Source organism: Oncorhynchus mykiss, chromosome 12, assembly GCF_057628025.1.
Source record: "Oncorhynchus mykiss isolate SJ-2025 chromosome 12, ASM5762802v1, whole genome shotgun sequence".
Taxonomy (NCBI): Eukaryota; Metazoa; Chordata; class Actinopteri; order Salmoniformes; family Salmonidae; genus Oncorhynchus; species Oncorhynchus mykiss.
The window spans coordinates 31,915,322-31,938,341 of NC_143033.1; the positions used below are offsets into that span (position 1 = coordinate 31,915,322).

Here is a 23,020-nt window from a genome sequence, read left to right on the forward strand (position 1 = left end):
GTCCCGCGTCAGAGCAGCCACTGCGGACAGATGCCCACCCAGACCCTCCCCTATGGGGTTAGGTTTTGCGGTCGGAGTCCGCACCTTTGGGGGGGGTACTGTCACGTCCTGACCTTAGTTCCTTTTGTATGTTTCTATTTTAGGTTGGTCAGGGCGTGAGTTGGGGTGGGCATTCAATGTTTTTGTTCTATGTTTGGTATTTCTATGTGTTTGGCGTGGTATGGTTCCCAATCAGAGGCAGCTGTCAATCGTTGTCTCTGATTGAGAATCATACTTAGGTAGCCTGTTTTCCCCATTTTGGTTGTGGGTGTTTGCTTTCTGTTTTTGTGTCTGCACCAGACAGAACTGTTTCGGTTGTTCTCTGTGTTTTGTTAATCAGTGTTCAGTTCCATTATTGAAAGTATGAACACGTACCACGCTGCACCTTGGTCCTCACCTTCTTCCACCTACGACAGCCGTTACACACACTGTCTGTCTCACTACCCAGCCGACAGAGATAGTGACCTTGTCCTTGAGACGTACTCCCCGTTCTCTCCCAAATCTCTAGTCAGGTCGGCACCAAGCTCAGACAGTCTGTATTTAAAATACCATAAAGACATATTGTTTTACCCTAATTCTGACTAGGACTACACATTTATTGATTATGATTTTATACATTCTAATCAATTCCATACAATTATATGTTTCAGGGCGGAATATTCTAATCATTCAATTAACAGACAATTCTCACCTATCAATACTCCTGACCAACACACAGTTGGTTTCCCCTGGTCATAAGTGCCTTCCATGCTCTGTGGGAATTCCACATCAGTTTGCAGTTTCATGTCAACACAACAGCCAGACATCATTATACTCCTACATACTCACATGACAGTGAGTCAATATTGCCTAGCCTATGTACTACACATTTTACAAGTGAGACAAAGAAGAGAGGAGGGGCAATTATGTAATATGTCTCTCAGTAAAGCTTTCAAACAATCAAAAACAACCTTCTACAATCTTCCCCTTACAAATGGATATTTTGGCTTGGGGCTGTTTGCTCTTACTCCTCATACACTTTGATTGAACGTAGTACTTTACAGTACATCTTGAATGTTGTTCACTTTCAGTAAGTAGTACATTGGACTTCAGCATGTCACTAGTCATTCAGGTAAATATGCTGTCTCTTTATTGGCAGTAAACCAACAGTGACGTAGCTCACTACTACTATCTGACACATCTCAAAGGTGCATGACCCAACACACTATGTCCGACTAGTTTCAATTATGCTCCATTATGACAAGATATATAAAAGTGGTGGCAGACATGGTATCAAAACCATGAATCATTCATGGGTGTTTCTTTAGTGATCAGTATTTTTCCACTGTATTCATCACTAAACAAGCATAGCATGCTACTGTAGAAGCGTTGGGTGTGTTGTAAACCTGAGATTTATTTCTGTTAACACTGCCACCCTGAGCTTAGATTATGAATAACAGGTTTTAGCTTTGAACATTTACCAACTAAACAAACTAAATATATAGACGATTGTGATTCTGTCATCCAGAATCATCAGATTGAGTATTTATGTACAACTACAGTAGCTTCTGGCTATCGATTAGATAACAGATTACATAAAACAAAAGACATATGTATTATGTAGCTATACTGGTAGATTGGAACGTCAGACAAGACAGGTTATGAATGATTATTACATGGTCTATCGCATCATCCAAAAAAAGCTATTTTCACTGGCTTTATCACTTTATCACAGTAGACAAGTGTTCCTAAAACACACAGGGGATTTTATTTAAGCAGTTTAGATTGATCGTGAACATCAAGGTCACTTGAAACAAGGCGCCTTTTATCAGTAATAACCGTCCACCTTCCAACTTTTACAAGCAGTGATTTAAGGACATTAAATACATTGTAATATCTAAATGACTACTTATCTCTCCTTCATATGGTGCTGCTGAACATATAAACATTATTGTAACCTAATCTAAGGTTTGAGAACAAAGACCATGCGAATGTAACACTAATCAAAACACTGATATGCATGTGTCACAATGTCTGAGCATGTAGCAGTTCAGGTACTCCATAAGGTTAATGGGTTCTTGTATCACACTCTGTATTCACTTCATATCTGTGTTATTCCATTACTTAAGAGACATATATATTATTCCCATACATAAGTACATTACATTTTCACATTTGAAGATCAAAGTCACATAAAGTTTCACATAGCCACATCCCCAAAATGCTGCATTGTGAGCTACAGTATTTCCCCAATATGTTTACATTTGTGACCCGTAAGAGTTAAACAAATAAAACCGGAGGGTGTTTAGCAGGCAAACCTTTCACAGGACAGGATCCTTTGGCAAATTAACATAACCTGAAACTGAAATATGGCAATCCATGCCATCTAGTGGCCATTCGAAAAGATATGCATGAACTGAGCGGTACAGTAGATACTAACAGGTTCAAAAGTGTCATCCTTCAGGCAAATGTGTGTGGGATAATACGGGACAATGATAATAATTTAAATATTGCAGACATGCAGATGCCTGTATTCATTGCTAAGACAAAGTATAGATATCAATTGACAAATCCATCCAAAAACAAACCACTCCAAATGATTTAGTCAGGGTCAGTGGTCAGTCAAAACACTATTTTCCCATCCCCCATTCCTTGTTTTGACAGCAATATCAAAGCTTGTGCAGATAAACACTACCATTCAAAAGTTTGGGGTCACTTAGAAATGTCCTTGTTTTTGAAATAAACTATTTTTTTGTAGATTAAAATAACATCAAATTGATCAGAAATACAGTGTAGACATATATGTGTCGTTCCTCTGTCCTCTGTCCAGTGTCTGTGTTCCTTTGCCCATCTTAATCTTTTATTTTTATTGGCCAGTCTGAGATATGGCTTTTTCTTTGCAACTCTGCCTAGAAGGCCAGAATCCTGTAGTCGCCTCTTCACTGTTGACGTTGAGACTGTTGTTTTGCGGGTCATATTTAATGAAGCTGCCAGTTGAGCACTTGTTTCTCAAACTAGACCCTCTATTGTACTTGTCCTCTTGCTCAGTTGTGCACCGGGGCCTCCCATTCCTCTTTCTATTCTGGTTAGAGCCAGTTTGCACTGTTCTGTGAAAGGAGTAGTACACAGCGTTGTACGAGATCTCAGTTTCTTGGAAATGTCTCACATGGAATAGCCTTCATTTCTCAGAACAAGAATAGACTAACGAGTTTCAGAAGAAAGTTCTTTGTTTCTGGCCATTTTGAGCCTGTAATCGAACCCACAAATGCTGATGCTCTAGATACTCAACTAGTCTAAAGAAAGTGCCATTGGAACACAGGAGCGATGGTTGCTGATAATGGGCCTCTGTACGCCTATGTAGATATTCCATAAAAAATCTGTTGTTTCCAGCTACAATAGTAATTTACAACATTAACAATGTCTACACTGTATTTCTGATTAATTTGATGTTATTTTAAAGGACCATTTTTTTTGTTTTTCTTTCAAAAACAAGGACATTTGTGACCCCAAACTTTTGAACGGTAGGGTATATATTTTAGGTAAGCCTTTATGATATTTTGCGTTGGGAAATACACTTTTTTTGTAATAGTACACATGAAAATAATGACCATGTGGAATTCCCACTATGATATACATGGTACTGAATTTTGTGCAGTGGAACAATCCTTAGATTAAATTGTATCATATCCCTTTGATTTGTTAATAATATTAAAGTAAATCATCAAAAACACAATCTCAGAGCAACTTCAGATTTTGCAATGCAGATCCACACTTGGCATAAATCAAATATTGAAGTCAGAGTTTTCCTGTGTGACCAATCCCTTGCAGAGGAAAGAAATGGACATCAAACCTTTTCCTGTGTCCCTGTTTCAGTCCCGTCTGTGACCAACACACTGCATCATCTAGACCAGATTCCCTCAGAGGATGGATGGGTAACAAACAGTTCCCAGGTCTAAACACAACCATGACATACAGCCAGCTAATGCCGACTACCTGACGTTATTATGGTTTGTGAATATGCTAAGGTGTTATATTGAATGTTACAATAGATACTAGAGGTCGACCGATTAATCAAAGCCGATTTCAAGTTTTCATAACAATCGGAAATCAGTATTTTTGGACACCGATTTGGCCATTTAAAAAAATTGTTTACACCTTTATTTAACTAGGCAAGGCAGTTAAGAACACATTCTTATTTTCAATGAAGGCCTATGAACGGTGGGTTAACTTTCTTGTTCAGGGGCAGGACGACAGATTTTTACCTTGTCAGCTCGGGGATTCAATCTTGCAACCTTACAGTTAGTTACTTACTAGTCCAACACTCTAACCACCTGCCTCACATTGCACTCCACGAGGAGCCTGCCTGTTACGCGAATGCAGTAAGAAGCCAAGGTAAGTTGCTAGCTAGCATTAAACTTCTTATAAAAAACAATCAATCAATCATAATCACTAGTTAACTACACATGGTTGATGATATTACTAGCGTTACCAGCGTGTCCTGCGTTGCATATAATCGATGTGGTGCGTATTTGTGAAAAAGGACTGTCGTTGCTCCAATGTGTACCTAACCATAAACATCAATGCCTTTCTTAAAATCAATACACAGAAGTATATATTTTTAAACCTGCATATTTAGCTAAAAGAAATCCAGGTTAGCAGGCAATATTAACCAGGTGAAATTGTGTCAATTCTCTTACGTTCATTGCACGCAGAGTCAGTGTGTTTGCAAGTTTGGGACATCTAATTTGCCAGAATGTTCCGTAATTATGACATAACATTGAAGGTTGTGCAATGTAACAGGAATATTTAGACTTACCCGTTAGATAAAATACGGAACCGTTCCGTATTTCACTGAAAGAATAAACGTCTTCTTTCAAGATGATAGTTTCCGGATTCGACCATTTTAATGACCTAAGGCTCGTATTTCTGTGTGTTATTATGTTATAATTAAGTCTATGATTTGATAGAGCAGTCTGACTGAGCGATGGTAGGCACCAGCAGGCTCGTAAGCATTTATTCAAACGGCACTTTTGTGCGTTTTGCCAGCAGCTCTTCGCAACGCATCAAGCATTGAGCTAGTTATGACTTCAAGCCGATCAACTCCCGAGATTAGGCTGGTGTAACCGATGTGAAATGGCTAGCTAGTTAGCGGGGTGCGAGCTAATAGCGTTTCAAACATCACTCGCTCTGAGACTTGGAGTGGTTGTTCCCCTTGCTCTGCATGGGTAACGCTGCTTCAAGGGTGGCTGTTGTCGATGTGTTCCTGGTTCGAGCCCAGGTAGGAGTGAGGAGAGGGATGGAAGCTATAGTGTTACACTGGCAATACTAAAGTGCTTATAAGAACATCCAATAGTCAAAGGTATATGAAGTACAAATCGTATAGAGAGAAATTGTCCTATAATTCCTATAATAACTACAACATAAAACTTCTTACCTGGGAATATTGAAGACTCATGTTAAAAGGAACCACCAGCTTTTATATGTTCTCATGTTCTGAGCAAGGAACTTAAACGTTAGCTTTTTTACATGGCACATATTTTACATGGCACATATTTTACATGGAACATATTGCACTTTTACTTTCTTCTCCAACACTTTTTTTTGCATTATTTAAACCAAATTGAACATGTTTCATTTTATTTGAGGCTAAATAGATTTTATTGATGTATTATATTAAGTTAAAATAAGTGTTCATTCAGTATTGTTGTAATTGTCATTGTTACAAATAAAATAAAAATAACCGGCCGATTAATCGGTATCGGCTTTTTTTGGTCCTCCAATAATCGGTATCGGCGTTGAAAAATCATAATCGGTCGACCTCTAATAGATACACTAGTATGATTTATATATTTTTTTTTGCGGTATCCATATTCCAGGAAATATGTTCGAGTAAATTTAAACAAAATGTCACTACAACATCACCACCAAAATCTAATAATCTACTATATGTTGATAGATGAAAGTGAAAAATCAGATAATTCCATATAAACTCTCAATGCTATACTGTACTTGGCAAATCGTCACAGTGCAGAACCAAAGGGTCCCCGGAGTGGTAGGTTGGGGTGTAGCCTGGCTGCCCTCTGGTAGTGGGGTACATATGTCCCATAGACAGCAGAGGGGGGTTGGCAGACTGGCAGGTCAGGTCTCTGTGCTGATGCCTGTTTAATGGCAGTCACCATCCTTCATGGTCCCCAGTCACTCAGCTAGTCTTTTGTGCCTCAATGTGCAACATGGGCCACACTCCACATAGGAACTGATTGAACACATTGTAGACCAGTGTTAAGTTAGTGTTGGTATTGTGGTGCCATATACACAAGCATAGGACTGGGATGTGTTGAAGAACTGGGAGGAAAGAACGCTTACCTTTACTTTTGGTCTGTGTTTGAGAAAGGTTGACCTTATCTGGAGGCTAAGTGACAACAGAACATTTTAGATTTTTTTTGTGATACATTGTTGTCGGAATCATCTAATCAGTCATTACACTTAAATCATAAACTACGCAAGATACCAATCAATTGTTTTCATTAAACAATGACGATGTTCTTGAAGCAGCATAAATCAATTTAAGTGGGAACAAATACAAAGACCAGACCCTATTTAAATCCTATAGATCTATTCATGTCTTACCTGAAGAGTATGTGTAGGTAGGAGCCCAGGCCTGTGAGGATGTGCCACCAGGCATGGAACTGTGTCACCGCCCCAACAACAGGGGGCAGTCTCTGTCTGGTGGATCTAAAAGGAGAGTGTCGAGCAAAGAGAGAGAGTTTTACATTTTGATTCTGTCTACAAATGGATGTCCATATTCTGTTGGCAGCGTTTGTCATTTGATTGTACTCACCTGAGTGAGTCACAGGCCAGATTATCAATGTTCCACAACATGAACCCCAGCAGAAAGACACTCAGGGAGATGTAACACACAGGTTTGAGCCAGGGGTACACCCTGCAATGGAAACACAGGGAGTCCGGTGAGATGTATAAACACTGTTATAACATAGCCCTACTTTGTACTGTAGTTTCTGAAAATGTCATCCAGAATCGCAAATATCAGGATACCAGCAGAATCCAGTGAGTGAGTGGCTATTAAACAATTGATGTACATTGTAAGGATAATAAATGTACTCTTGACCTCTCAGTTAATTTCCCAAACTACCGGGCCACATTTCTGCTGCCACACTGCCACTTACCATGTAACTATGAAGATAGAGCGCATCACCAAGCATGCTACAAGTGCACCATACATGACCTGAGGGGTGAGGACACACAAAGAACACATTTTGAAAAGCAACCAAATCTAGACCTGTCATATTTTACAGTAGCCTAAACCTGGTGTTTTCAGAACAGAGGTGAAATTAAGTGTATAATGCACATGTTTTATACCAGTCTGCTCAACACTAAGGACCTTGATAGACAACACTACTGTACAGCGTGTACATGTTCCAACCACCAGGTTGTGCTAAAGCCATGCTCAAATAAAGACTGCTATTTTGTGACGGTTAATGGAACGTATAAATGGTCACCGTTGTTGTATTGTATCTAAATGGGTACACTGTAGCAAATCAAATACTTGCATCAGTTTGGTAAGAATCCATTTAAATAATATGCTGATATAGAGCTCATGACCACCTGCCATCTAACTGTCTCCAAGGACCACAATGGAAATAAGCCTTTGGGCTTTAATGTGTTTTTATCCTCGATCATTTTTTATGTATGTAATGTTGTCTATGGCTGGAGCAGCCTACTTCTTGTAATTATCTAATAAATCAATTCCATGTCTGCTAAAACTGACTGTTGTGGGCATGTTTATGGCTAAATGTGTGCCACCATGGAGCGGTGGGGTTTAGTAAGCAGAGAGGGCTCTGAAGTGTAAACAAAGGTTGCTTTGTCACGTTGTTTCTGTTGTTGTGGAGCAACACAGACGCTTCTCTAGACTCTCAATATCCACAGCCTCACTGACTATTGTGAGGTATGCTAGAGAGGAGTTTATAATACAACTGTAACCTGGAGTTGTAAAATCAGACTGAGCCATAGTCAAAAGGTGTTGTGCGACATTGTCAATAGCCCAAAGTGACAATGCTGCAAAATATTAGATTCCTGAACAGAGACATTTGAACGGACATGCCACAATAGCAATCTAACTGGATCTAACAGGACCTCATGTCCGGCTGTTTCCACAGTTAGCCAGGGGCAATATGTACTAATGAAACAGTAAACTCTAAAAGCAAACAAAGAGCATGCTCACCGAAGAGCGAAAATGTACTCTCTTTCTTACCTGGTGAAAGACTGGCTCTTTCCATTGTAAATACACCTGGGAAAAAGAGATTTGAGATAGTGACATTAATCATTGAGATATAGTCATGGAATGAAAAGGGACAAAACAGTTATGTGGGAAATATAAGACACTCACCACACTGACTGAGACACTGAAGATGAATAACAACATGATAGGGAATACACCCAAAGTGTTTTTTTGCTTGAAGCATTCATATCTGCAACAGAAAAAAATGAATTAATTTCTCATTCCTCTAATGAAACACATATTTGTAATTATAGACATACAGTATACAGTAAGGCTTTTGAGAGGGATGGAGAGCAAGATGATGAACGATGACCCAGTTAAAATGGGGGAAGTGCAAGTGGCACTGAATCAATAGACATCAACTCTGTACCATGTCATCTATAGCCATGAAAAAGGTGTGTTTTCTTGGGATAAATAAATCAATTGTAGGATTGGATTAACTTTTCGTTGATCACATGTACACTGCCCTCAAATTACTTTCAGTGGGCTTTGGGCCTGGGCTGCTCAATGGCAATGGCACTGTGAAAGTTGGAGTGTAAATTCATTATGTTGGGTACTTACAGACAGTAGACAAAGACACAGGTGCTGTAGATCATTGGCAGCTCGTCCAGCAACTGTGGGGGACAGACAGCAGAGACACAGATAGTGATGTATAATGGGATGGTCGGCGCAAACCTTACTTATAAGGAGAGTTGAAAAACAGTTTGAGCATTCTGCAGGAAACGATGAGGTGTCATTTTTTATGTCCTTAACAGCTGAAAAAGTCCATGCAATTATGAGAACACAGTGATCTATGGTGGATGCATACAGTATGCTGACAAATCATGATTTATTTTTAGATACTAAAAGTCAGCTCACCTGCATCTCATATTGCAGCGTCATATGGAAGCACCAGGAACCAATGCCAACAGCTGGAACAAAAGAAGAGATCAGATCAAACAACCAGCAAGAAGCATAGACATTCAAACCCATCTTTCAAATAAAGGAAAGCATCTTGATAATGCAATTTCAGTCAAAACAAAACTCTCACTTTAAAAGACATTAGGGACAAGACTAACTTTGCCAAATCCTTGTGACTGTAAGGTTATAGGTTATAAGGGTCAAAGACGAGACGTGTAAATTTGGTGTCCAAAGGCCATTCATTTAACATAAAAAGATAAATATGTATGAATATTATATTAAATCACTAAACTCTTACCCTTCTTTTGACCCAGAAATATTTGTTTTGCAAACTATTACATTTTGAGCTCTAAAGCGTCAAAATGTCCTGCAGTGTAACTGTCCAGGTTAAAATTCTAATGACAAAAGTGTTTTTAAAATGTAGAAATTAATCCTAAAAATATAAATGAACACCCATGGCATAATTGTGTTAGTGTTTGCAACAATATATAAACTCAGCAAAAAAAGAAATGTCCCTTTATCAGATCACTGTCTTTCAAAGATAATTCGTAAAAATCCAAATAACTTCACAGATCTTCATTGTAAAGGGTTTAAACATTGTTTCCCATGCTTGTTTAATGAACCGTAAACATTTAATTTAAACATTGTTTCCCATGCTTGTTTAATGAACCATAAACATTTAATGAAAATGCACATGTGGAACAGTCATTAAGACACTAACAGCTTACAGACGGTAGGCAATTAAAGTCACAGTTCTGAAAACTTAGGACACTAAAGAGGCCTTTCTACTGACTCTGAAAAACACCAAAAGAAAGATGCCCAGGGTCCCTGCTCATTTGAGTGAACGTGCCTTATAGGCTAACCACACTATGTTATTCAATTATTGCACCCACACTGCTCTCGTGTGCCAACGAGTGTCTGCGTTGCCAAGTGCTAAAATAGAAATCAGTTATATTTCTGATGCAAGTTCTGCATCTCCCATCTCCTCATTGGTTTGTAGAAGCAGGTACCCACCTGCCATCTCCTCATTGGCCTTTTTTGCCTTTACCTCCCTTCTCACCTCATTTGCTCACATTGTATATAGACTTGTTTATACTGTATTATTGACTGTATGTTTGTTTTACTCCATGTGTAACTCTGTGTCGTTGTATCTGTCGAACTGCTTTGCTTTATCTTGGCCAGGTCGCAATTGTAAATGAGAACTTGTTCTCAACTTGCCTACCTGGTTAAATAAAGGTAAAATAAATAAATAAAAATAAATTGGTTATACCCACGTTGGTGACTGAAGACGAACGAGGTCAGTGGCGGTGATGCACCTAATTTATGAAAGTTGCCAATCGCAATATAACGTCAAGAAGAAAAGAAAAAGCCTGGAAGAAGAGAGATGACTAGAAATAATTAGGTTGACAGTTTTATGTGTGGAATAATTGTCGGAGAAGAGGACCTTGAGCATTTCAGGTAAAATAACAACTCAATGTTTATATCCCAGGACAAATTAGCTAGCAACAGCAAGCTATCTAAATGGGACAAATTAGCTAGCAAGAGCAAGCTAGCTAGCTAAATTGCCATTAATGTTTAATGCTTTCGACCTGTCCACACAAATGAATGTAATTGGTTCAGAGTTTGTTTTGATATTTTAACCTGCGTGTCGTGATTCGGTTGGTGTGGGGGAACAAAATACATTTATACACGATGGCGCATGCGCGCAGCCGGTTTGGGTTCCGTGTTAGGCATGCTGCAAGGAGGCATGGGGACTGCAGATGTGGCCAGGACAATAAATTGCAATGTACGTACTGTGAGACGCCTAAGACAGGGAGACAGGACGGACAGCTGATCGTCCTCGCAGTGGCAGACCACGTGTAACAACACCTGCACAGGATCGGTACATCCGAACATCACACCTGCGAGACAGATACAGGATGGCAACAACAACTGCCCGAGTTACACCAGGAACGCACAATCCCTCCATCAGTGCTCAGACTGTCCGCAATAGGCTGAGAGAGGCTCTACTGAGGGCTTGTAGGCCTGTTGTATAAGGCAGGTCCTCACCAGACATCACTGGCAGCAACGTCGCCTATGGGCACAAACCCACCGTCGCTGGACCAGACAGGACTGGCAAAAAGTGCTCTTCACTGACGAGTTGCGGTTTTGTCTTACATGGGGTGATGGTCGGATTCGCGTTTATCGTCGAAGGAGTGAGCGTTAAACCGAGGCCTGTACTCTGGAGCGGGATCGATTTGGAGGTGGAGTATCCGTCATGGTCTGGGGCGGTGTGTCACATCATCATCGGACTGAGCTTGTTGTCATTGCAGGCAATCTCAACGCTGTGCATTACAGGGAAGACATCCTCCTCCCTCATGTGGTACCCTTCCTGCAAGCTCATCCTGACAATGACCCTCCAGCATGACAATGCCACCAGTCATACTGCTCGTTCTGTGCGTGATTTCCTGCAAGACAGGAATGTCAGTGTTCTGCCATGGCCAGCGAAGAGCCCGGATCTCAATCCCATTGAGCACGTCTGGGACCTGTTTGATCGGAGGGTGAGGACAAGGGCCATTCCCCCAGAAATGTCCGGGAACTTGCAGGTACCTTGGTGGAAGAGTGGGGTAACAATCTCACAGCAGGAACTGGCAAATCTGGTGCAGTCTATGAGGAGGAGATGCACCTCAGTGCTTAATGCAGCTGGTGGCCACACCAGATACTGACTGTTACTTTTAATTTTGACCCCCCCTTGTTCAGGGACACATTTTTCCATTTCTGTTAGTCACATGACTGTGGAACTTGTTCAGTTTATGTATCAGTTCTTGAATCTTGTTATGTTCATACAAATATGTATCTAAAAAAATATTTTATAACTTGAATAACTTTTGTCTGGACTTTGGCGCTTCATCAATGTCATTCAGTATAATAAAGGTAAAAATACATTTTAAAGCATATCACATGATGGTAATCATGTGACAGTGTGTGACATCACAAAGAAGACACATTGAAAACCCTCTATCAATGTGATTTGGTGAGTAAATCTCTGAAATATTTGATGATTTCACCTTTTCACCCTCTAGTAACCTTTGTAACAAAAACACATATCCCTCAGTACAACACAGAAAAAAAGCTATATATTAAATATGAAAAGTAAGGATAATCTTTATTGGTCAAGGTCATTAATTTATATAGATAGCCAAGGAACTGCCTGTTAAATATGCTTATGTATGAAATACGTCCTTCAGTATCATGCGTTTGTCCTTCAGCACAACAAAAGTTTAATGTAATACCACAATGTAACCCGTTATGCTGAATGACAGTTGCTATGTTATCCCATGTTTTCACTAGTTTACAACATTTAATCATGCAATTCATATTTACTTGTATGAATAATGAATATTCTCATTTTAAACTATTTCATGGCATTTGATGGTATTTCAAGGCACATTATCTTTATAATGTAGATGTCACTGTCTAATAAGGAGAGGGCTGCATGGCATAGACAAAATATTCACGCAGATCCAGTTGCTAGGGAGGAAAGACTAGCAAGGTATTGTTTTCATGGTTTCATGCTACTGTCAGCAACAGAATAGGATAATAGGATGTAAAGCTGGGTGGATAACGCTTAACATTAAGTTGCACTATTACACTGTAGTTAATGTTTAATTGCACTACAATTAAGGTATAACTGATGGATTATATCAGTTAATAACAATGCATAATTACAACATTAACTATCTTGTAATAATTGTGTAATAATGCAACGTAAAGTGTTGCCGCAGGCTCAAATTATAGTAAAGTGATTATTATTAACATTAGCAATCAAATAGTAACAAAATTTCTACTAAAATACAATAACTTTGTTTTGTTGACTCAGAGTGAAAAAACAAATCTCAAAGGATGAATTGAACGATATTTTCATAGATTTTAGCATTTTCTTCAGTGTAAGGAAGGACGTTTTTGTAAATAACTTCAAATTTTGAGTTGTACCCGTGACACATCAAATACAGTGCCTTGCGAAAGTATTCGGCCCCCTTGAACTTGTTCCTTGTTCTTCATGATGCTCTCTGCGCTTTTAACGTACCTCTGAGACTATCACAGTGCAGGTGCATTTATATGGAGACTTGATTACACACAGGTGGATTGTATTTATCATCATTAGTCATTTAGGTCAACATTGGATCATTCAGAGATCCTCACTGAACTTCTGGAGAGAGTTTGCTGCACTGAAAGTAAAGGGGCTGAATAATTTTGCACGCCCAATTTTTCAGTTTTTGATTTGTTAAAAAAGTTTGAAATATCCAATAAATGTCGTTCCACTTCATGATTGTGTCCCACTTGTTGTTGATTCTTCACAAAAAAATACAGTTTTATATCTTTATGTTTGAAGCCTGAAATGTGGCAAAAGGTCGCAAAGTTCAAGGGGGCCAAATACTTTCGCAAGGCACTGTATGTGTGTATTCAAAATAAAAGAATGTCATTTTTTCTGGGTAGTTGTATTTCTGCCAGTCTAAGCATGGACATATAACCTTGTGATTATGAAAAATGGGCATTATAAAAATTTAAAAAATTAAACACTTGTGTTATACTGAATGACATTTTACTAAGGTACATTCATATGACTCACAAAAAAAAGTATTGGCTTTATTATATATCTAATATAAAGGCATAGGTGACACTTCAATGAACATAAAAAGCATTTTAGGGAATTGTAATTGCTGTTTTCTTTTTTTACTACTTTGAAAACCTTATACGTCTTTGACCCATATATGTATTATCAGATATGAGTCAATCATGCTAATAATTCCAGATGACTATGGAACACTTAAATCTGGAGGCAAAAGAAACCTGTTTAGGCAAGGGCCTGGCTAGTGGAGTAGAACACTTGAAAGAGAAAAGGAGAGCCGTACACTAGGAGCTCAGATGAAATAATTTAACAACCAACGTCTCGACAGACAAGCTGTCTTCATCAGGGTACAATGACAAACACTGCGGGTCACTAGTTTATATAGTTTCAAAGGACACACAGGTGTCTGTAATAATGGCCGGGTGTGGCCTGATTTCATTGGTTAATTTACAGATATAAATAGAACATATAAAAAGCATGAATGGATAACATACGATCATAGATACAAATAGGTTACATAGGCCTACAAATTGTAAATGTTTGTAGGCCTATGTAGCAAAATTTGATCTACGAGTGTATGTTATCCATTCATGCTTTTTATATGTTTGATTTATATCTGTAAATTAACCAATGAAATCCTGCCACACCCGACCATGATTACATACAGACACCTGTAATTATACCCTGATGAAACATTGGTTATTCAATTATTGCAACTGAGAACCTAGCGTGTGTGCGACTTTCCTTGTCTATGGAACACTTACCTGCCAGTCCAAGGAAGGAGTAGACGTAGCGGTACTCTAGGCCGCCTTTATACGTCTGGATGGCACCGTAGATAGGAGGCAGGATCATAATCAGGTTACTGACAGTGTTCCCTGTACAACAAGATAACAGACAGAGCAACTGTCAGCGGAAGACAATACAACATGTACTGTATGACAGCAAACAACAAACAGTAATTTGGTGTATATGACTAGTGTCTCTTAGCAGACAGAAAACAAGGTTTTAGAGAAAGAATTGTGTTTACATTCTGTAAGCAAGATTTAGACTGGTAAATTTAGTTTAATTTAGTCATTCATTTAAAGATTTCACCACACCCAGTGATGGTTAGTGATCAAGTTAGGAACAATCAAACCATTTAACATATAGACTGATGGGAAATGGACATGCTAATGATTAGAATGGTGCTTAATGGGACTTATACAGCATGCAAGAGGTATAACACTAAAAGAGCTCCCTGGCTAACTCAGTTCTTTGTTCCTCCTGCATCCAGAGCTTGAAGCCTAGTCTCGGAAATCTCAGACGTGGCACATTGTTTACATTGTGGGAGGCAACCCATCTGCCAACACTATTAGAAAAAATGAGTTCCAAAAGAGTTCTTTGGCTGTCCCCATAGGATAACACTTTTTAGGTTTCAGGAAGAACTCTTGGGTTCCATGTAGAACACTCTGGGAAAGGGTTCTACATGAAACCCAATAAGGTTCTACCTGGAACCAAACAGGATCATCAAAGGGTTATCCTATGGGGACAGCAAAATAACCCTTTTAGGTTCTGGATAGCACCTTTAAGGGAGCTTTGCTGCTGTATTGTATGTGTTGCTTGCGCTGCTGGATACAAAAGAAAATGATTCTTAAAATAATATTCTTACAAATCTAGGTACAAGGATCAGGAATGTACCGTTGAAGTCGGAAGTTTTCATACACTTATGTTGGAGTCATTAAAACTCGTTTTTCAACCACTCCACAAATTTCTTGTTAACTAACTATAGTTTTGGCAAGTCGGTTAGGACATCTACTTTGTGCATGACACAAGTCATTTTTACAACTATTGTTTACAGACAGATTATTTCACTTATAATTCACAGTATTACAATTCCAGTGGGTCAAAAGTTTACATACACTAAGTTGACTGTCCCTTTAAACAGCTTGGAAAATTCCAGAAAATGATGTCATGGCTTTAGAAGCTTCTGATAGGCTAATTGACATCATTTGAGACAATTGGAGGTGTACCTGTGGATGTATTTCAAGGACTACCTTCAAACTCAGTACCCTTTTTGCTTGACATCATGGGAAAATCAAAAGAAATCAGCCAAGACCTCAGAAAAACAATTGTAGACCTCCACAAGTCTGGTTCATCCTTGGGAGCAATTTCCAAACACCTGAAGGTACCACGTTCATCTGTACAAACAATAGTACGCAAGTATAAACATCATACTATGCAGCCGTCATACCGCTCAGGAAGGAGACACGTTCTGTCTCCTAGAGATGAACGTACTTTGATGCGAAAAGTGCAAATCAATCCAAGAACAACAGCAAAGGACATTGTGGAGATGCTGGAGGAAACAGGTACAAAAGTATCTATATCCACAGTAAAATGAGTCCTATATCGACATAACCTGAAAGGCCGCTCAGCAAGGAAGCCACTGCTCCAAAACTGCCATAAAAAAGCCAGACTACGGTTTGCAACTGCACATGGGGACAAAGGTCGTATTTCTTGGACAAATGTCCTCTGATCTGATGAAACAAAAATATAACTATTTGGCCATAATGACCATTGTTATGTTTGGAGGAAAAAGGGGGAGGCTTGCAAGCCAAAGAACACCATCCCAACCGTGAAGCACGGGGGTGGCAGCATCATGTTGTGGGGGTGCTTTGCTGCAGGAGGGACTGGTGCACTTCACAAAATAGATGGCTTCATGAGGCGGGAAAATTATGTAGATATAATGAAGCAACATCTCAAGACATCAGTCTTGGTCGCAAATGGGTCTTCCAAATGGACAATAACCCCAAGCATACTTCCAAAGTTGTGTCAAAGGGGCTTAAGGACAACAAAGTCAAGGTATTGGAGTGGCCATCACAAAGCCCTGACCTCAATCCTATAGAATATGTGTGGGCAGAACTTAAAAAGTGTGTGCGAGCAAGGAGGCCTACAAACCTGACTCAATTACACCAGCTCTGTCAGGAGGAATGGGACAATCACCCAACTTATTGTGGGAAGCTTGTGGAAGGCTACCCGAAACGTTTGACCCAAGTTAAACAATTTAAAGGCAGTGCTACCAAATACTAATTGAGTGTATGTAAACATCTGACCCACTGGGAATGTGATCAAAGAAATAAAAGCTGAAGTAAATCATTTCCTACTATTATTCTGACAAATTTCAGTTGGACCTTGTGTGTAATTGACCATCAAAGTGATTGTAATCTTAATCTTGTGTTGTACATTAGGCTGACTGACTTCAGATCAAATAATAGCAGGCATGCCCCAAGGTGCTGTATTCAGTCAAATGCCAGGAACATTCCTGTTTAACGTTTCCGTACGTTGAATTTAGCAAACATGAGGAGAATCTCCTGTTTAACGTACTCTGACCTACCTTGATGTGCAAGCAGCGCTACTATTGCTCTCCTCTGCTGAGGTTTTGAAATCTGAGCTCTAGCACACACACAATAGCACAACAATTGTGGTGGCCTCTTTCTTTGTCGGTCTTCCACATACAATTTACTGGACATTGCACATTCTAGGTCTTTTATTCTACAATTTAGGACCCATTTAAAAGCCAAACCATAGTCATGTGGACAGCCTGGTCTCACAGACTAGACGTAACACAGTAGATGTAAATCCGGGACACGCAAATTAGTATGATATGTTACATTTTTTAAATATTTTTTTATTTAACCTTTATTTAACTAGGCCTTTGGTATGGTTACATAAGACAAATGGTTACTTAAGGTAAAAAAACGAAAGTAGGGTAGTTGGCCGGGGCGGATGGATGGGCGTATAATGCAAACGTCTAGAAACCCAAAGGTTGCGAGTTTGAATCTCATCACAGACAACTTTAGCATTTTAGCTAATTATCAACTTTTCAAAAGCTTACAATTTATTTTCTACTTTGCAACTACTTAGCATGTTAGCTAACCCTTCCCCTAACCCAAACCTTAACCATTTGAGATAACCCTTCCCCTAACCCCTAGCGACCGTTAGCCAGCTAGCTAACGTTAGCCACCTAGCTAGAATTCATAACATATCATATATAACATATAGTAAGTTTAGCAAATTATTAACATATTGTTTGTTTTGAAAATGTGTAACATATCATCCGAAATGGGTGCTTGACATCCAAAATAATACATACCATAATAATACATACCTGCTCTTTAATAACTTGTTAGTTTTATTTCTTATTCTTATCTGTATTTTTTTAAATTGCATTGGTGGTTAGGGGCTCATAAGTAAGCATAAGTAAGGTGATTCGGCGCATGTGACTAATTTGACTATTGTGACTAATACAATTTGATTTAATTTGAAACGTAACGTCAAACTAAATGGAGTATCTCGGATTTACGTACAGAATAATAAAAAGTGCTCTGAGACCAGGTTGCAGTAACACTTGACATTTTTAAATGTTTAATTTCACCATTATTTAACCAGGTAGGGCAGTTGAGAACAAGTTCTCATTTACAACTGTGACCTGGCCAGGAAAAAGCAAAGCAGTGTGACAAAAACAACAATAGAGTTACACATAAACAAACGTACAGTCAATAACACAATAGAAAAATCTATGTACAGCGTGTGCAAATGTAGAAGAGTAGAGAGGTAAGGCAATAAATAGGCCATAGAGGCGAAATAATTCAAATGTAACATTAACACTGGAGTGGTAGATGTGCAGATGGTGATGTGCAAGTAGAGATACTGGGGTGCAAAAGAGCGAGAGGATAAATAACAATATGGGGATGAGATAGTTGGGTGTGCTATTTACAGATTGGCTGTGTACAGGTACAGTGGTCGGTAAAACACTCTGACAGCTGACGCTTAAAAGTTAGAGAGAGAGATATAAGACTCCAGCTTCAGTGATTTTTGCAATTCGTTCCAGTCATTGGCAGCAGATAACTGGAAGGAAAGGCGGCCAAAGTAAGTGTTGTCTTTGGGGATGACCAGTGAAATATGCCTGCTGGAGCGAGTGCTACGGGTGGATGTTGCTATGGTAACCAGTGAGCTGAGATAAGTCAGGGCTTTACCTAGCAAAGACGTATAGATGACCTGGGGCCAGTGGGTTTGGCGACGAATATGTAGTGAGGGCCAGTCAACGAGAACATACAGGTCGCAGTGGTGGGTAGTATATGGGGCTTTGGTGACAAAACAGATGGCACTGTGATAGACTACATCCAGTTTATCCAGTTTGATGAGTAGAGTGTTGGAGGCTATTTTGTAAATGACATCGCCGAAGTCAAGGATCGGTAGGATAGTCAGTTTTACGAGGGTTTGTTTGGCAGCATGAGTGAAGGAGGCTTTGTTGCGAAATAGGAAGCCGATTCTAGATTTCATTTTGGATTGGAGATGCGTAATGTGAGTCTGGAAGGAGAGTTTACAGTCTAACCAGACACCTAGCTATTTGTAGCTGTCCACATATTCTAAGTCAGAACCGTAGAGAGTAGTGACGCTAGTCAGGCGGGCGGGTGCGGGCAACAATCGGTTGAAGAGCATACATTTAGTTTTACTAGCATTTAAGAGCAGTTGGAGGCCACGGAAGGAGTGTTGTATGGCATTGACGCTTGTTTGGAGGTTTGTTTAACAGAGTGTCCAAAGAAGGGCCAGATGTATACAGAATGGTGCCGTCTGCGTAGAGGTGGATCAGAGAATCACCAGCAGCAAGAGCGACATCGTTGATGTATACAGAAAAAAGAGTCGGCCCGAGGATTGAACCCTGTGACACCCCGATAGAGACTGCCAGAGGTCCGGACAACAGGCCCTCCGATTTGACACACTGAACTCTATCGGATAAGTAGTTGGTGAACCAGGCGAGGCAGTCATTTGAGAAACCAAGACTATTGAGTCTGCCGATAAGAATGTGGTGATTGACCGAGTCGAAAGCCTTGGCCAGGTCGATGAAGACGGCTGCACAGTACTGTCTTTTATCGATGCCGCTTATGATATCGACCTTGACCGTAGCTGAGGTGCACCCATGACCAGTTCGGAAACCATAGCGGAGAAGGTACGGTGGGATTCGAAATGGTCGGTGATCTGTTTGTTTAGTTGGCTTTTGAAGATTTTAGAAAGGCAGGCTAGGATGGATATAGGTCTATAACAGTTTGGGTCTAGAGTGTCACCCCCTTTGAAGAGGGGGATGAATGCGACAGCTTTCCAATCTTTGTGGATCTCAGGCGTTACGAAAGAGAGGTTGAACAGGCTAGGAATAGGGGTTGCAAAAATGTTGGCAGATAATTTTAGAAAGAGAGGGTCCAGATTGTCTAGCCCAGCTGATTTGTAGGGAACCAGATTTTGCAGCTCTTTCTGAACATCAGCTGTCTGGATTTGGGTGAAGGAGAAGTGGGGGAGGGGGGCTTTGGCAGGTTGCTGCAGGGGGTGCTGAGCTGTTGGCCGGGGTAGGGGTACCCAGGTGGAAAGCATGGCCAGCTGTAGAAAAAATGCTTATTGAAATTATCGATTATCGTAGATTTATCGGTGGTGACAGTGTTTCCTTGCCTCAGTGCAGTGGGCAGCTGGGAGGAGGTGCTCTTATTCTCCATGGACTTTACAGTGTCCCAAAACTTTTTGGAATTAGTGCTACAGGATGCAAATTTATGTTTGAAAAAGCTAGCCTTGGTTCATTTACATGGTCACTTTAGTAATACTGTGTTACTACACATTTATAAGAACAATGTAAGTGTTCTGTTATCAGTTCCCAGTTCGATGCCTTTTTTCTTCATGTGATGCATCATGCATGTAAATAGTCATTCAACCCAGTGTTTTCACCTTCCTGTGGTCATGAAGGAGAAAAGAAGAGGGGTGTTGGGTCAATCAGTGTAATCTGAGTCACGTGTAAATCAGAGAGAGAGAACGGTGAAAGAGCAGTAGTCCAACACAATTAACTATGACCCACTTGACATAGTTCCACCTTAAATACAATGTTGCATCATGAAGTGCCATTTGTAGCCAGATCAGACCTTCGTGCATTTTGGCAAAATTCCATTAACAGGTCAATCAATGGGCGTTGTATCCTCAGAAAGCCTCGTGCTGCCTGCTGCACTCATATTTTTTTTTATCGCTCTCATGTATCATTCAGAAAGGTGTGCAAAAGAAAATCACGAAAGCCGAGTAGCCAGTTTTTTATCTTGGAATGGAACTCTTAGTCTTCAGGTTAATTATCATTAATATAAAACACGTTGCGGGTGTTTATGTGAGAGGCTGTGCTGTCCCAGTATGAAGCTGAAGCTGTCTTGTAGCGACTTCAATGTGCGGTAAATTTTACGCACCAGTGAATCAATGTATAGGTAGCTCATTGATATAACGTTAACTAGATAGCCTATTACAGTAATCGCAACGGCACTTTAAAGGGCGGTGCTGCAGCTGCAAGTGAAGTTCTGAGTCATCAGCATGTCTGCGTCGTGGCATCGCACACGCAACTTACTTACCGGTATAAAACATCACCGATAAAATGTATCAGTTATAGTTATAGGTCTATTAAGATAAAATATAAGAGCACCTTGATCTACTGACGCGAGCGTAAGGGAATGCCGTTGTCACCACCAGGCTCGTTGTCATGATGTTTACCTATTCCGAGACGGCCTTCTGCAAGGATCCACATCCGTGTTTATTGCGTTCGTTTTCGTGTCCTAAAACTCCAGTTTAGCCATACGCATGGTGTCAGATGTACTTACAGAATTCTGCGATGTAGAAAGAGACGACATAATTCTCCTCACACCAATCCAGCGTTGAGGTTGGTCGCCCCCAATATCCCAGTCTGTCTGCTGAGGGAGCCATGATGGAAAAAACGAACGGTAGAGCTGTGTGTGTGAGGGAGGAGTGCTGAATCTTTAGTAGCCTACTAATGGATGAATGACTGAGAGGCTCCCTCCATTCCCTCAATTACAGTTAACCTGAGCACAGTTGAGGTTTGGTTTGGCAGGTTACTGCAGAAACATGCCTACTGGCACAACAGTATTTCCTAACTGCATATTTAGTTGGAAAATAAATGTATCAAAGGAATAGCCCACTTTCTGGTACTCATACTAAATGTATTAATATGTTATTACTGTGTAATTATAATTTTACCATGTATATTTTTTTAATCTGGTGATTTATATACTATAATACAATTTTCTTGAAGAATATAACTTAAAATTCCTCAAGAGCTTCTGTCAACTGTCATCCTCATCAGAACCCAAAATATGCTTGTTTTACTTTGTTAGTAAACAATGCAGGCCTTACTGTCAACACACATGGTATAGCCTCAAAACATGGTTAAAACTATCATTTTTATAGTATTGACGGTCAGTCCTTGCATCCATAGCTGTCTATGAATTTGAAAGTGGTAACATTTGATTTATTTATTGGGAAATATACACTGCTTTGTTCCTGACAAAGGTTTAGAGGACCAGTACAAATAGAGGATGCAGGAAGCTGTGACATACTAGCCAGTAATACCAGTTTACAGATAGTTTATTACATTGAGATGACAAGGGTAGCCACATTGTTTTGTGTGGTAAGGCATCTAGCTATTCTGTAAACAGAAAGCCATTGACATTTGTTTCAGCCTACTTGTCCATGAAGACAATACTCTACAAGTAGGCTACAAAAAGCAAAAACTAATTGTGTGTGATTACCAGTTATACAAATAATAGCCTAAGCAGTCATCTGGAAACTAAATTCTTAAAATCTCTAAGATCATTATAACACACTTTGCCAGTGCTCATAGTGTCACTGACACAATGTCTCATATTTTACTGAGGATATTGTTTTGCTTATGCAAATGTGTTCACATGATGCATAATCTAATGTTTAGTTTAACTGCTATGTTTAGACAAACATTTTCAATAATTATTATTTCTTCTGCTTTCAATGTTACACCAGGATGTGACAAAATCCCTCTGAACAGAACACTGGCTTATATATCTTCAGAAGGAATGGGTAATTGGAGACAGCTGCGTCTTGACGAGGGGGAGGGATCAGCTCCAATCATCAATGGGGCTGACCAATCAGCTGCTTGGGGAGAATTCAGGAAGCCATCTCCTGAAATAAATACATGCAAATACAAAAACTACAACACATTAACTGGGGAACGTAACACGCCCACCACAAAAAAATGCAAACATACAGTTTGCAATAACAAAAACCAACGTATCCCCAGTTAGTAAACCCGTGATAGAGCGTCGGCAACCACATTCGCCGAGCCCTTCACATAAGCTATCTGTACATTATATCCT

The 23,020-nt window shown here is 39.8% G+C and overlaps 1 protein-coding gene across 1 annotated transcript; it reads right to left on the reverse strand.

Moving 5' to 3' along the window:
- Positions 1 to 1,763: 1,763 nt before the first annotated feature.
- On the reverse strand, positions 1,764 to 21,718 carry LOC110537438 (alkaline ceramidase 3). Its single transcript, XM_021623486.3, has 11 exons — positions 21,476 to 21,718; positions 14,588 to 14,698; positions 9,173 to 9,225; positions 8,876 to 8,928; positions 8,423 to 8,504; positions 8,288 to 8,323; positions 7,203 to 7,261; positions 6,857 to 6,958; positions 6,646 to 6,750; positions 6,382 to 6,427; positions 1,764 to 6,271 (listed from the first exon to the last, which is right to left on the reverse strand). Exons 1-11 carry the CDS (start codon positions 21,576 to 21,578, stop codon positions 6,218 to 6,220), a joined length of 804 nt encoding a protein of 267 aa, XP_021479161.1. The 5' UTR covers positions 21,579 to 21,718; the 3' UTR covers positions 1,764 to 6,217.
- Between the last annotated feature and the right edge of the window lie 1,302 nt (positions 21,719 to 23,020).